The sequence below is a fragment of the Onychostruthus taczanowskii genome, unplaced genomic scaffold (assembly GCF_017590055.1).
Source record: "Onychostruthus taczanowskii isolate IOZ18803 unplaced genomic scaffold, ASM1759005v1 scaffold46, whole genome shotgun sequence".
NCBI classification, from domain to species: Eukaryota; Metazoa; Chordata; class Aves; order Passeriformes; family Passeridae; genus Onychostruthus; species Onychostruthus taczanowskii.
In genome coordinates this window covers 3,445,680-3,462,230 of record NW_024502125.1, presented here as the reverse complement: position 1 = coordinate 3,462,230, position 16,551 = coordinate 3,445,680, and the positions used below count along the sequence as shown (strand labels likewise).

The 16,551-nt window shown below is 34.9% G+C and overlaps 1 protein-coding gene across 7 annotated transcripts in view; it reads right to left on the bottom strand.

The window, feature by feature from the left end:
- Positions 1 to 1,541: 1,541 nt before the first annotated feature.
- ERBIN (erbb2 interacting protein) overlaps positions 1,542 to 16,551 on the bottom strand; it is a 115,491-nt gene continuing 100,481 nt past the window's right edge. For 5 of the 7 annotated variants that reach the window (XM_041414735.1, XM_041414733.1, XM_041414734.1 and 2 more), the window contains 6 exons: positions 11,608 to 11,751; positions 10,687 to 10,818; positions 8,804 to 9,013; positions 7,681 to 7,773; positions 7,023 to 7,097; positions 1,542 to 4,343 (listed from right to left, as the gene is read on the bottom strand). In XM_041414735.1, coding sequence (XP_041270669.1) covers positions 4,236 to 4,343; positions 7,023 to 7,097; positions 7,681 to 7,773; positions 8,804 to 9,013; positions 10,687 to 10,818; positions 11,608 to 11,751 — 762 coding nt within the window. In that variant the 3' untranslated portion in view covers positions 1,542 to 4,235. The remainder of the gene's footprint in view (positions 4,344 to 7,022; positions 7,098 to 7,680; positions 7,774 to 8,803; positions 9,014 to 10,686; positions 10,819 to 11,607; positions 11,752 to 16,551) is intronic. The other 2 variants (XM_041414736.1, XM_041414738.1) reach the window with 1 other exon arrangement.

Genomic DNA, 16,551 nt, shown 5'->3' with positions numbered 1-16,551 from the left:
ATATAGTGTTACTGGTATATCAGATCCACATATACAAGGACAAAAAGATGAAACAATTTGTGTTACCACATTGTTTTATGGTTTTCAAGAAAACTGGATGTAAAGCCAAATTTAGCTTTCCTGTGAAATTCTGTGCCTACCTGTTTAATTTCTTTACCACATTACCCTTGTACACCTCTTCAGAGTGCTTTCAGCATACTCTTTAATTTTAACCTTACTCACTGACCTAGGCATCTCTGCCTATCAAAACTAGTAAACTTGCATCTAAAGTTCTCTCTTTGTGAGAGAAGCCACTCACTGCCCTATCTGATTTCATTGCAAGACTGGGATGCATTGGGTCCAGCTGAGATGAAGTTAATTTTCCTTACAGCAGCCCTCACAGTGCTGTGCTTTGCACTGGTAGCTACAGAGGTGTTGATAACACACCAGTGTTTGGCTTCTGCTGTACAGCACTGGCACAGCACCAGCACCAGCACCAGCATCTTCCCACCATTCTGCACCCCCCCATCAGTAGGCTGAGGGTGAGCAAGATCTTGGAAGGGGATGCAAACAGGCCAGCTGACCCGAACAGACCAGAGTGGTCTGTTTCATACCATATCATGTCAGCTCAGAAAGAAAAGCTAAGAAGAGGAGGATAAAGGTGGGACATTTGTTTTTTACAGTGTTTGCCTTCTGAAGCAACCACTACCTGTGCTGATGCGCTGCTTCCTGGAAGTGGCTGGACATAACTTGCTGATAAGAAGTAGAACATAAAAGTATTTATTTTCTCTTTGCTTGTATGTGTGTGAACTTTCTCTTTTGCTTTGGTAAACTGCCTTATTGAAACATGCAAGTTGTTTTCCATCTTATTTTCTCTCCTGTGCAGCAAGGAAAGGGAGAGTGATAGAGCAGTTTGGTGAGCACCTGTCATCAAGGCAAAGTTAACCCACCACAAGGGGTTATTCACAAAAACATTTCTTTGTTGTGAAGAACCCAGTCTTGCAAGGAAATTACTTAGAACAGACCCGTGGGCACTGAGATGCACAGAGGCAGGAACACAAATAAGACTTGACTAATGCATATTGATTGAGTACTGAGGTCTACAAAAACTGTAGATTAATAAATAGTGTTATGGAGAATTTCCTAAACTTAAATAAGTCAATTTCACACAGCTTTAAAGAGCATTAGTTTATTATCTATTCTCCATGTGTTACCTCAGAAACAGTCTTCTTATGTACAAAAATTTGGAATGTTGAATAAATGCTGATCAATAGAAACATTACATAGCTGTTGACAAGGGAATATTTCTAAACAAAACCAAAATAATAATGAATGTTTGATTCTGTGTGTTGCTTATTGCTATGTTTGTGTTCATAGAATGCTTCCAAGTATATACACTTTTCCTAAATTCATTCAAAAAAGAAACTAAAAAAATATTTACATAATAAATACGTGGGAGACTTCATCTTTTCATTACATCAGTTGAACTGATTCTTTAATGAACTATTAAGAATAGAAAGAATTAATACAGTTTGCATCAATTCACTGCCATGCTGAGTAACTCAGGTTGCTGATGGATTTTATTCTATTTAAAATGTAGTTTACAATGCATTCAAACTGAAAAGTGCTGATATTGTCTCTCCCCCTTTTGAATCCTGGCTGGACTAGTTCAGGAGGCATCTTTCTCCCACTCCCCACAAAATCATTTAATCTGACATGTTTACCTTCACACACTGACATTGACAAAACAAACACATTTCAATTCACTGAAAACTCAAACATTTAGTGAGTAAAATCAGCATAATCCATGTTTTATTAGACGATTAATTTGCTAACTGACGGAAGACAAGCTTTGGCCAAGTATTTCCGCAAGAAGTACTAAACTTCTTGCTATAAATCTCTACTTATATAGTTCTACCAGCCGAACAGTTTTTGGTAGAATTTTCTGTGATACATAAATCTGAAAATTAAGTGACACAACAACATTTAAAACTTCTGTTACCATTAAAGCAAAATACAATACAGTATAATTTCTCAATGATATATTTAAATGTACTGCAAAATGTATACAAAGTCAGTCCAAGATCAGTAAAGAATCAGTTCTGCTTTTTGGACTTTTCCCTTCTCAAAGATACAGGTTTTATAGAAGACCAAGGTCATCTAGGACTTGTCTGTATGTATCCCCATTAAAAGGCAGTGTGTGATAAAAATAACATGATTAAAAGTAATGAACACGTGATGTGAACATTTTGCATTTTCAATAAAAAAATAGAAACTAAATAACAACTAAACACTGAAGCCTGCCATTATATAGCTATGTTTCTCATTCTTTAAGATTAACAGCACAGAGAAAATAAGTGAATTTTATCAAAATACAGCACATTTCTGCTAATATATCAAAAAAATCATTTTCTATGCAAATATTACTGAAAATCAACTAAAAAGAATTAAAATATACAAAGAGTTGTTAAAGGGTTTCAATTAAAATTATTAGAACTATACACAGTACAATAAGCAATAGTTAACATCTTTGAAAGAAGTGCAATAATATTGGAGTTCACTTATTAAAAAAGTACTGCCTGTTTATTACTGCTAGCTATGTAATTCCTTTCTCTTCCAGCTCATTGTTCCAAAACTAAAGGAAGCTGGTGTTTTTGCTAGCTTTATTAAAAGCATTTAGTTTTTGGGTTGAAAAAAGCGCTTATACCTGTCCCAAACTACCAACTTGTACATAATTTAAAATGAACTGCAATAATTGAATATTGCTCCAATGACAGGCTAATTATTAGCCCTGATTAAAAACAGTTATCGGTCTTCTATGGCACTTTTCCCTGGTCCATAACAACCGTGTATGAATTATCACTGCAGACTATGCAGTCTCTATTCAATTACAAAGGAGAAAGATAATGTTTCTGGTAAACAAAATTAATAGAAACATAATTGAACCTTTTATACAGTAATAAGGAACAAAGGCAGCCTGTGGTAAATCATTATTATATTAATGTAATTAGAAACCCTTTAATGACTCTGAAGTGTCTAGTTCACATTTAATGTTACCTGTAGGAACAGCCCTTTAAGAAACCTCATTACGAACTGGTGAGTTTTAAGTACACCCTCCCTTTGCTCTCCATCTCACCACAGCAATTCTCCATCACTGCTCAAAGTTTCACAGACTTGCTTTGGTTAGCTAGCTCCATGCGTATGGTTTCCTTTTTGAGTAACAAGGCAATGCAGAGGCCAAATAAAATTGAGATGTCTTTCATAACCTTTCCTGCATCATTTTCGTATATTTAAATTTATATTACAGGCAACAATCTTAAAAACTGGCCATTTCAGTTTCATTTTTAAAATCTGTCAGCTTAAAATGGAGTCTTTTTATTATAAAGATAAAATTATCACCATTTCCACAAAATTGGGGATTTCTATACCAGAGAAAAATCTCTGGGCACAATTCCACAGTACAGTTGAAAAAATTATGTATGCAAGAAAACAACTAAACATGAATCACATGTGGCAAATGAATATTCAATGACTACATTAAGAACAAATCCTGTATAATATCACAAATTTGTAGTTACAGTCTCCCTAAAAAAAAAAACACCGTAAGCTTTTATTGCATTTTCTATTGGTAGACGTACACTCCAGAACTAAACACTTTTTCTTCTCTCCTGATTCCAGATTTAGATAGCAGATAATTGTTTCACCTGACCTTTATTCTGTCCAACCAGCACCACCTTCCATCTACCCATTCATCTATACAATGTGCACATAGCAAAGCCAACACTTCATATCCCCGTTCGTATCTACAGAAGTGGTTCAGCGTAACACATTAATATCTGGTGAATAAAAATAAAGGCAATAAACAGCTACAGGACAGACAGCCCTGCCATCTGTCCATTGGCTACAACTGAGGCTTCGCAAAGCCTTGCACAAAGTTTAGTAATGTGTATGAATTATCCAAAAATAAACCTACCATCTGTACAAAAAAACAACACAGGTTTGTTCTTGGAGGAGTGATCCTTAAATTGCTATAATGCTTAAAAACAAGTTTATTCACCATACGCATTTCCAAAATTATTTCCTGTATGTTCTCCACAGTGGTTTTTCCCCCTTTAACCACAAGTTCAGTATTTCCTGTACAAATTTTGATCATAATTCTTTTTGAGTTCTTTTAATGTATAAAAATATGCAAAATATTCAGTTTCCCCATAGTCCTTCAATGAATTCTGTTGGTTTATCCCCACAATCCACGGTACTTATGAAGAAACTTCTCGCACAATGATGAGTTCCACTGCATTCTGAAAAGTCTTTAGCAATGACACTGCTTGTCCATGATCAATATTGATGAAGCTGTATCCATTAGCCTAAAAATAAATATTTAAAATTGAAAATTGCAGTCTTTTATTCCATATTAGTAAAAGATATTTCATTATTTCATGTATATTTATTTAAGCCTTAAGGTTTCTATATGAATGCAGAGAATAAAACACCACAGATTACTTGAATTTGTACCTACATGCTCCAAAAAACTAAACTACCATATCAGCCTTGGAAGAATATTGCAAATAACCAAAAGAAAACTGAACTTTAAGCTATTAACATCAGACATCTAATTCATCAGCTGTAATACAGCCACACCAAAAAAAACCTAAATGTACTACAAATGATGCATCTTATTTTAAGTATCAGAATATTAGAAATGGCATCTGTGATAAATTAAAACTATTGAGTCCTGTGACAAAAACATTAATGGCACTGGGAGCCATTTTTTTTGTGTTAGACTCTGAGATAATCCCCAACTTGGATTTGCATGTGACTCTAAGCAATATTGTTATTCTTGGACAAGTTTGTCTTGGCAAACACAGATAGGCCCAAGTGGCCTACAAAAGACAAGAAAACATGGCTATGGCTCAATTTCTCAGAGTATACCCATGTAAGATCATGCTCAACCTGGTCAGCAAAATGTTGCAAAAGGACAAATTTGTCCATTTAAAATTTACAGCTTCCAGCTGTGCATCCCATCTTTTTCCCTGAGCTGCTTATGTGGTGACATAGAACTGGATGTGTTCTCTGTGCCTTAGCAGTGGCATTTTGAAAGTTACAGTTCTTATCCCATCACTGAACACTCACTGTTATTACCAGCTGAATCCTTGGTTAGAAAACCAGGGGTTTTCAAATCTTTCTAGAGTTGCAGAGGAAGATATATGTAGAGTGTTCAGAGAGCAGAAGTGGCAACAACCCTTCCAAATCATAATCTGTATAGAATGTCCTAGCCTAGTATTAAGTCTTACTTTCAATTATCTAGTCATTAGTTATGTAGTATATTTTTATTAGAAATGTATTAGACATGCATTGTAATATGCATGTGTATTGAACGTTATACAGAGAACCTTGCAAAATCAAGCATAGCAAAGGCATTTTGGAAGAGATTATATTAATTTTAAAAATTCACAGAAGTCTGAGTGGCTCAAGACAGTGGGACTGTCATTACATCATCACTGGGACTATCACACCTGAAAAGAATGTGCTGTTATATTAAAAAATACTCCTTGTTATGAGAAATAAAATGGCTTCTGGTTGTCCAAGCATGGAAATGCAACTTGTTCTTCAGCTCTTTTTCAAACTGAATTCCTTATTAAATAAAGTAGTGCCAACATAAAAAAAAAAACTTCATTAAGTAATTTGATTTGTCTGCATGGCATTTATAAAAACAGGAATAAACCACTAAAACAGAAATTACCTTTATGGTATGTTCCACTTGACAAATACGTAACAAATGTGCTAGCAGTTTTTTCAAAGGTTTAATATGCTTCCTGTTCCTGTATGTGTTGGTAAGCCTGGGTGTTAGGTTATCACCATCCCTGTATCAGTAAGAGAACTAGGACCTCTCTCACCCCAGTGAGGAGAGACAAGCAGAGATCTTTTATCGTGCTCAAGAACAAGCCATCTTTCAGCTGGAACAAATTAGTCTCAGTTCAGTTTTCTTTATCTTTCATTTGAAGAAGTAAGCTGAGTTTTCAATTTGGCTTTGTTTTAGAATACGGTTCACAGGATGTTGTGGTTTAATCGAGATACTACTGGGGGTTGGGGTGTTTGGTTTTGGGCTTTTTGTTTGTTCTGTTTTTAGAAAACTGAAATGCAGCAAAGTCGACTCCATCAACATTTTCATTATATGATGAATAATTATTTTTAACAACCTCTGGAATTTAAGGGTAGCTAGAACAATGTTCAAATGTCCCACTAGCCCATTTTGGTTAAGAAAGTAAGGTACTATGAACATACTGTTCATTTCCCCGAGCCCTCCCCACATAGCTTATGAGCTCATTCATATGAGACAACTTCAAACAAATCTGATACAGAAAAGGTCTGATAGGTACAGACTTCCTAGAGAAAGGAACAGCACAGCTTGCAGTCCAGAAGCCATGGCTCCTGAAATGCCTTACTTGGCTGGCCAGCAGCAGATGGGCAGCCAGGAGGTGCATGCTGTGACCAGCCAGGCACCAGCCAGCAAAGGGACAGCTCTGGCCAGGGCTTGTGCATGTCTGGCCTGCCAGTGGGGGAGAGGCAGCAAAGGCTGGCAGGAGCTGCAGCACAGAGAGGGATGTAACAGGAGAGTCCAGCCGTTGAGAGCGGCTGTCAGGGGCAACTGCTGGTGTTCAGACAACCCATTGTTCACAACACTGCATGTGAATGACCACAAATTCAACAACTGAATTGATAGCACAGCCTAATGAAATGCTCATGCTCCAACTCAAATGACATCTTTTGTCACTTTTTCTTGCCTTCAGACATGTGAAAAATGTTCAGAATTGAAAAAACGATCCACTGTGCTTTAGTCTGAGTCACTTATTGGGGTGTTAGGTGGCAGAAAATGAAAAGCTTCATCCTGGAATGTATCAGGAATAGATACCGAAGAAAAAATCAGGAAAAGATAGGTAATCAATCTAAAAAGTAAACACTCTCCTCTTAGGTGCAAACCAAAACCAAACCAGTACATTACATAGGCTATTTAATTAAGTCATTACTGTAGTTAGTTACATTACCTGAATTATTTTATCCCCTGGCTGTAAAAGCTTAGATGCTGGTCCATCTGGCTGCACTCTGGTTACAAATATGCCCTTGAAAAAGAGATGTGGAAATATTTTTGACAACTTATTTATGAAAAACAGGATAGCATGAAACAGATGTAATTAAAAATATTTTTTCAATTTTCCATCCTAAGTAGAAGAGAACACAATACTATTCTATAGGTCTCTGGCTTTTAAAACTGCCTCCCTTTTCTGATATTAAAAATCCGTAATTATCTTTAAAGATAATTGTGATACACCTTAGTTTAATTTGGCAGATGTATATATCAAGATGAACAATCTACTACCAGGAATAGAGCTGGAGGCTAAATCACTGTCTCTTTTATAAGAGGATTTCTAATTATACACTCCACAATTCACTATCTCAAATCTGGTAACTGATAACTCAAACTGTTAACCACTGCAAAAACTCATCTGGAATAACTGCCTATACTGTCATTCAATTGTGACCACCTACAACCTTGATTTTCCATATAATTTTCCAATTTTCTCCCTTCCAGTCCTGGAGTGTAGTGGTTTGGGAAATATATGTACTTTCTTTTCTCCCTTTGCTGAACATGAGAAACATTATGGATCAGAAGGCTTTCAAGAAGCATTAGTATAGAATACTTACATCATCTTCTGGTCTGAATGGATTTCCTCTCCCTCCAACTCCTCCTGAGATACTAAATCCAAGTTCTGGATCCTTGTCAACTCTCACTCGAATCTAAGTAATTGCAACAAAAGTTAGATTAATTGACTGAAAATCTATATTCAAAGCTACTTAAATGAAATTATTACTAAGGAATTCAGGTGAATAAAAGCTTTGAAGTGAAAAAAAATTAAAAAGCAGGTCAGAGAGCATTGTACCTCATAATGTTAATGCAGAACAAGACTGCAATATAATATCGTGTATCATTGTACCTAAGTTTTACTCCAGTATCACTATTATTATAATAATAATTACATGGGCTTTAAATTCAGATATTTTGATATTATGTAGGTTACTTTAATGCCTCCAGCAAATATACATGCTTATGTGAAAGAATCTGTTCCTCCTATTTCTTTGCTACCTCTAGGTAAATTTTGAAAATCAAACCTCATTCCTACTTTGACTGCAAGTTGTACATAGCCAAGACTGTCCTCTTTCTCTTGCTAGAAGAGTTGAATAAAAACTTATTTTACACAGAAAGTGGACATTCTCATTCTAGCACAGAATGAACATGAAGTTATCAGGACTTTCTCAAAAAACCTCAAACAATATAGTAAGAAAGCTTTTACAATGAAAGAGTCATTAAATGGTATAAGAATTTCTTATATGCACATCTATCAAAAACAAAACATAATTATCAGATATGCATCAGATTGCTCCAACATTTTAATGGATTTTTGTTTATGGATACACATTTCTGCACTTGAAGGTTAACTATTCCAGATGCAAAGTACTCTTAGGTCTATCGTGACTTTGTGTTTTCTTCAGTTACTAGCTAAAAAATGAAGTAGAAATAAATAAATTTAGTTGAGAAATTAATTTTTAGTTCAGTAAAAAGATGCAAGTTAAAGTTTCTGATGTGTTCAGTTAAAATTCTTCCAGTTTCTCTCAAAACTGGAAGGAATGTGTGATCTGAGAGACAGAATTGCTCTGATATCTTTTGCTGGAGATAAATCCCTATATTGCTTCTGTCACCATCTACAAAGAAATTATAATAAATGAAAAGAACGTAACAGATGTCATATCTGTCATATTTTACTCTTACCTCTTGTTTTGCCAACTCATGGCTTTGTCTGGGAGAGCACTGGGACTGGGTATAAGGAGGTTGGTGGGCAACTTTCAACATCAGATAATCAATTAATTGCTCTCTAGATGGATGTCTTGCAACTGATGATTGAGGAGGGAGATGATGGACCTGGCTGTAGTTTGCTGGAAGCCTCTGAGGTTGGCACATTTGTCCATTTGTTAAAGGCATCTGAAAAAAAAAGAATACTCGGGGTCATACATTTTATAAGCAGCAATCCTCAATTCTTGCTTCATTAATTCAATATTTCTCATATGTGACTGCTCTTAATTTTCAGTAACATTATTAAAACTACTGTTCTGGATCATGTACAATTATATCCATTTTGTTTATAGCTATCAGCTCTGACCTACTGAACAATTTGAAAAACAAAAACTTGAGTGCTAATTTATTAGCATAAATCATATAGCTTTTGCTTTTAGCGCTTGTTTTTTCACTCAGTTTCCAAATATTATTTTCCAGCAGTGCAACTGATAGTACTGACACTTGATTCATGCCGTTATAGTCTGCGCTTTTCTTGCAAAAAATTCAGAGATTTTGTAACAATTTCCAAAAGACCATAGAAAAATAAAAATTCCTACCCCACATGCCAGGCTAGCAGACTATATGCTCACCAAGCGTATTATGGTGACCACTTCACAAGAAAACTCACTGAGCAAGTTCCCATCCAAGCTCAAGATTTTAATATCAAAATTGTAGTATTTCCAACAAAAGTTACTCTTTTCTTAATACATATGTAATTGATTGATAGGTATAATGATTACAAGCAGCAGTGAGGTACACAACTGTCAAGACATACAGTGCATTCCAATCATGTCACCAGGAATGATGCTGGAGGTGGCAGTATTTCCTTAGTGAAGCTGTGTTAAGATGCACAGCCTTTTTACCCCCTTGCCAATACATCTCACGTTCTTATCCACCTTAATTAGTCACTGACTCATCTGTATGATTCCAAAAATACTATACACTTGAGTTACAGTTTGGCCTGCCACCATTAGCACATTAGTTACAGAATACAAGGATATTAAAATATTCTCTCAGTATTACAAGTAACTAGTGTGCAAATTTCAATCTGCTATGTGAATGGACACATATCAGAATCTATTCTGCTGAGTTTATGTCAGACTGATTCTGAGAAACAATAATGTGTAAATATAATACATTTTCAGATTATTTACAGATCCCATGTATTTAATATATACAATTTTCCATCGCCTTTTGTGAAAACTTGAAGTATAACAAGAAAAATTTTTTTTGTTGCCAGAGGTAGAGTTTATGTAGGTAAAATGTATCCACAGCTGTGCAAGTTCCCAATACCCATTGTCTGTAGAAAGGCAACTGAAATTACTGAAGGTGTAAGAATAAAATCAGCTTCTGTGTCATAATAATTTACAAGAATCCATTTAGTTTCATGGTAGTTAAGACCCACTTCCAGAGATGGTGCTTAGAGATGAAAACAGAGTGTCTTCTACTAATTCTGGTTTATCATCACAATTTCATCACAACAGATTTCAAGTTTGTGTTTTAAAAGGTTTAATCAGCTTCAGATTATTTTTCTGAAATCATCTGTCATATTCCAATTTTCACTTGCAAGTACTTCTTTGGCTGCAAATTTCTTCTTTCAAATCACCTACTGAAGGAAAATAAGAACCATCTTCCTTCATAAAGTCAACCGTTTTGTTGAGGATGTTGTTTCATTTATGCCGGTTTGGAAGCCTCTGTATTACATTTTAAAGAAGCCCTAGTTCCAACTGCTATCCCAACATAAGTTTCTACTGCTAATAAAAAATACAGACTTATGAATAAAAGCAAATAATATCCTATCCATGTTGTCATGCAACTACCTGCACAGCTGTTTTTTTGATGCTGTCTGGAGGAACATCTTTGAGACTAAGTGTGGCAGATGAGTAATTCTGCTGTCCCGAAATGAATACTTCATCCTGGCATTGGTCTCCTGGAGCAGAAGCCTGGGGATGCTTTAAACAGAATCAAGTGGTAAAGACAAAAAGACAAATGTCTTTAGAAAATTAAAACTAAAAAATTATCAGAAGAAACTCAGGATAAAACATTTTAAGGGCTTTAACATTCTTTATCTTTTTTGATTAACTAGGACATTATTTATGCAGAAAATCTTACTAACCAAGACATACATCCATAAAATACTGATGGACATTTACAAATCTCACAACTGTAGAGGTGTCTTTTATCAGCAGTAAATTAATTATTAAATCCCAGGGACTAAGTATTCAAATATGCAAGGGAGTCTTCTGATGACTTTATCCTGCTCACTATGGATGCCTTGCACACACTCATGTGCTTATTTAAAAGCTCAGTTCCTCATATTTTCTGACTATAAATTTTCTTGAATGCCTACAGTATCTTACAGTACAGTTTATATCATCAGAATTTCTTTTGGGGAAGGAAGAATAGTAAGATTTTGTTCAAACCTTATCAGCCTATTCAGAATGGTAATCTTTTGATCACAAATGTACTATGAAACCGGACAGTTCTACACATGTTCAACCATCTACAAAGCCAGTTAGAGAACTCAACTTCATGACATTAAACTGAAAAGCCCTGCAATAAGTTTACACTATATGAAGGCAAAATATTTAATGCCTAAAAATAATTTCAGCGTATAAATGATATTCTTTTTAATAAAGCATTATGCATATGTAAAAGGATAACTGTATAAATTTAAGGACCCCCTTACAGTTTATTCTTTCCCCCTCTATATATTGCAATAGCCTCCTGTAGGTACTCACTCGAACAATGTGCACACCAGAACCTCTTCCGTCTGCAACACTCAAGGCAACACTACCCTGGCTGCCATGCAGATCCCTAGAGCTGCCATAGTGAAAGCTGCTAACTGCAGCATAATTGGAATTAAAGGACCGAGACAGCATGCTCTGAATAAAGAGGGGACAGATTTAACACAGAGATTAGTGCAGCATGCATAAACCACAAGACATGTTATACATGTAATACAAACATATTCCATTGTCATGCAAGATAAAACCATGCAAGAACAGTACCACTGTGATGTATAAACACAACTCGGTGACCCTATTTACCTTTATTTACTGTAAATCAGCATGTAATCAGCAGTTCACATGCAGAATTACATGTAAATAAAGTAATTGAAATATTCATATGTCTTAGGTGCTTATCAAAATTTTCAGGTTTTCATTATATTTGCAACATATCTAGTATGTTATAGGAAGATCAGCTGGCAGTCAAGTAAAACACCTGTGGAAATCTATCTAATTACCCCTTACTATTTTGTCTCATTCCCCCAGCCCCACTAGTAAAGTACAAATGAAAATTTACACAGAGATTTGACTGACTGAATTTTCTTGCTATAACCACACTGATAGTATCCAATGCATTCCAGTAATACTTCACTCAAGAATGTAAACAAGCCTCATTTAAAGGAAGAGACTTGAACGAAAGTGAGACTACTCCTGTGCTACTGTGAGCAATCAAAGAGGTAATGTGACCTCAAAGACACATGTGACAGTGGTTTGGGTTTGAGCTTCATTAGCTTGCAAACCTGACCCCTGCAATATTAGCAAGGATAACAAAATGAAAGCAAGGGACATTACCATCTTGCCACCATGGTCTTTTGTAGCTGTAAGAACAAAACAAAACAAAAAGACAGTGCAAAGGAAGAAACAGAAAATCTTCCATGGGCCACCTCATAAATAAAACAAAACTGTCTTGAAAATGTGACAATCCCAAGAAAAAAATACTATTGTAGGAAAAAGATACACCACAAAGCATTAAAACCCATTAAAACCCAAATTCAAAGTTGTTTTCTGTAAAGCTTTTAATTTTTCAGAGTTAAAGAAAGGAATGTTCTAAATAGGTATAATTGACTAAGATACTGTTAACAATTCTTACATGAATAAAGACATTTTGGCATTTGCCTGTTGACTATGTATACTAATATAATTCTGAAAATACTCACTAGTCTTTAGGCAAACATCTGGTCCTTCCTAGCTTCACCTTCTGAAACTAGAACTAGTTTAATAATGAAAACCATATGCCTCTGCATACTCATATTCCCCAGATGCTCTGGTAGCACAGTCATTGGAAACTCCCTTGAAAAACAGTATTTACTGACAATACTGGTTTTATCTTGGCCAAATTCTTGGATAACCTCTGTCTCAGTGACATAGTAAGCATTCTTCATGTTTCTCTTTTACACCTTCCCTGCTCTCTAGCCAATGGATTTTTCAAGCTTCCAAACAAGTCTGCAGATGTTTTCCCTATCTTGGGAGAGGAAGACTGTTCTTAGCATTTAAATCTACATTCACTAAACATTCAATCTGAGTTTACTGCTCCTCTAAGTTTTAGGCTAAACACCCAGGCAAAAATGCCGAAGTCAATTTTCCTTAGCTTCTTAGTGCCTCAAGCCATCTTCTTACTACTCTTCTCATAACAGTGTCTGTAATTAACCGGGTCGTCTTCTTGCCCCACCACTACAGGCAATTCCTTGAAGTGTCCTTACAGGAAGCTCTCAGAGGCTCCTGTATCTCTCCATCTTCTGTAAGTAGCAAAAAGGCTGATAAAAATAGAAGGAATGCATGGTGGGACTAAAAAGTTCTCTCTTCAAGTGTCTTTAGCAGACCATTGTACTGTAAAGACCCCTAGATCCACTAGGTTCACTCTCAGACAGAGCCAAACAGATGGCCAATAAATAGCAACAATCTATGTGACAAAAGAGATAAATAACAAGGCAAATTTGGATTTAAAATCTAAGATAGATCTGCGATACAGAGGGAGAACTTTCCTAAAATTTACAGAGGTATGAACTTTTACATCAGGGACTGAAATTTCAGTTGAGTTTCAAGGTGACTACATAATCTGAGAAGTATGAAATCTCAAGGGTTTGTAAAATCTTCTTTCCTGGAAGAGACTTCTTCCAAAAGTAGAAGAAATGATTGTGCAGTTATGTGGGGAAGAGTTGAGAATACTGCAAACACCATTACTCTCCTTTTTTACATGAGCACAGCACCTCAACACTAAGTTAGAAGAAACCCAGAAACTATACCAACAATAAAAAATAAATACTATTTAAAATTACATGGTCATGTAAGAAAGTTTTAGTTTAACACAAGAAGAGACTCCTAGGGACAAAACAAGAGTATTTGTCCTCTAGCTATTGCTAATTGGGAAGAGAGAAAGTGATGCATTTGGAGTGTGAACAGCATTCCTGTTAATTTTCGTTCTCAATATGAGAATGATGAAGATCATACATTTCCTAGACAAATTCCTGAAGACTGCTGCACCAGAGAACACACTTTCTGAAATCTGAGTAAGCAAATGCCATTAACCACCCTGATTTTCACTCCAAATTATTAAAAATTGAATAGGGAATAAACACATGATCTAAATTTCCCGTAAGTATCACTGTTAATTCAAAGTAACAGCTCCATTAGTCACCTGGTTGGCTATCATGTCTTAAGGCATAATGGCCTGCAAAATAATTATTCAAGTATTTGAGGTTTGAGAATAATTACTTCAGTTACTCTGAACTGGTACACACTAAGAAATACTCATGTCATGTTTCAGTATATTCTTACTATATATTTGATATTATATATATAGATATATAATTTAATAGATTTAAATTACATTTATATTTCTAGTTAATTTAATATATTTTTACTAGAATCAGTTACTTAGCCATCAATAGTCCATATTAGGAACTACAATAAATCAAGAAACAATGTAATAATCAGTATGTTCATCATAATAATTCCAATTTGTAGTCAAATCAGCCTCTAATGGAATCAGTTTAAGTGCAGGCAGCTAGTAGCATAATTCTGGGGTTTACTTGTATTTTTTTTAGATGATAAAAGCTGGAATGTCTTCTCTCTTTTGCAGCTTACAAAATATCATTTCAGACTCCTAAAGGGTGTGATTTGGAAATTGAAATGCCTTAATGCATTTACTTAGGTGCAAGAAAATAAGTAATGGAATTTATTTAGGAGAATTTATATGGAATAATATTGTAATTTTAAGACTCTTTGGAGTCTGCCATGACAAGCCATGAAATTTGGGCATAGAAGAGGAACCAATAATTTCAATATCTGCAGGGAACAAAACTCTACATTTTACTTATCTTGAAACAGCCTGAACTGGTAACTTAACTGCTAAGCTTAAGTATTAGCCTTTTTTATATATTGATTTATTTAACATTACCTAGAATCAACTGCAGGGTAAATGTGAACATAAGTCATCCTTCAAGACAACATTAAGTGTCTAGAAATCCCTTCAGTTTTCATTCCCACTATCCACATAACACACTCTTCCTATTGAAGAGTTACATATGGAAAAACTGCACATAGTTTAAATTCCACTGTCAGAAAATGTTTGCAGATTGAGAACTTTTGCTGTTTACATACCAAATGCACAAGAATTTTATTCATTTTAAAGCATGGTGGTTTGACTTCTGAACTCCACAAAATATCATTATAACACATTGATGGCTCAGATGTCCATTCAAAAAGGAAAAAATAAGAAAGATAACTAAAATAAAAATGTAATCCTAACAAGTACTAAAGAGATAATATTCCTGTAATTTATCAGGATATGTAACTAGGTAAAAATACCTAGTAAAAATCATTCTTCAGGTTATGATCTTTTGAACACTTAAGCATTTTATGTACAGACCCACTAAATTACTGTCCTTGACACACTAAAGCAAGTTTAACTAGCGAGAAGATCTGAGAATATAAATTAAAATATTTTTGCATGTTAAGTATGTGGCATAAAAAAAATGTCTTGAAGAAAAAGTTTCAAACTTTCAATTAAACTACAATTCTCTATCAGTACTGAAACAATTAGACATTTTTTCTTTTAATAAGGCACTCTAGACTGACAACTCTAAGAAAAAAAGTAGGCATTAAACTATGATCCCTCCTCTGAATGCATTTTAGATAATATGTAGATTAGATACATAGTAGATAAAAGTAGCTAAAAACCAGAAGAATTAATTTCAGTTTAAATTAGCATTGAAAGCAAATATACATCTAATGAACTCCCATGTGATCTGCAACAGAAAAAGGAAAATATACGTATGCAAGAGAAGGACAATCAGACTCAGTAAATAATTGTGTATGCTCAGCACGGTCATGTAATAGATATTTGCAGATAACTGTTGCAGATACTTCTTATTGCACTTTATGGATGAGAAATTCCTCTACCACAAATATGTGACACTAGTGTTTGCAGATACTTCTTATTGCACTTTATGGATGAGAAATTCCTCTACCACAAATATGTGACACTAGTGTTTTTACACAGGTGCAATTTTAGTTTCAGTTCTAAATAAAAGCCAACAGGAGTACTATAAGAGTCTATTGTAACATACTAAGTAGAAAAATGGGTATGTCACACTCAAAAAGGAAAATATGCTGAAAAAATGTTTTTAAAACTCTACACTAAATTTATGAGGTTGGGGGTGGGGCTAAATTGACTGCATCCTTTCCAACATCTTATGTATACAACCACTAGAAAGCAGTTTGACATTTAAATAAGCTCCTGTATCCCCCAATAAAATATGCTTTGCATTAGGTAAGCAATTTTTTTCTTCTAATATATGCTGAATTTCTATTTACAAATGGTATCATGAACTATTTTCACCTTCATTCACTCAGATGGATAATTTTAGTTATTCTCTACATTTCACAGAAACGCAC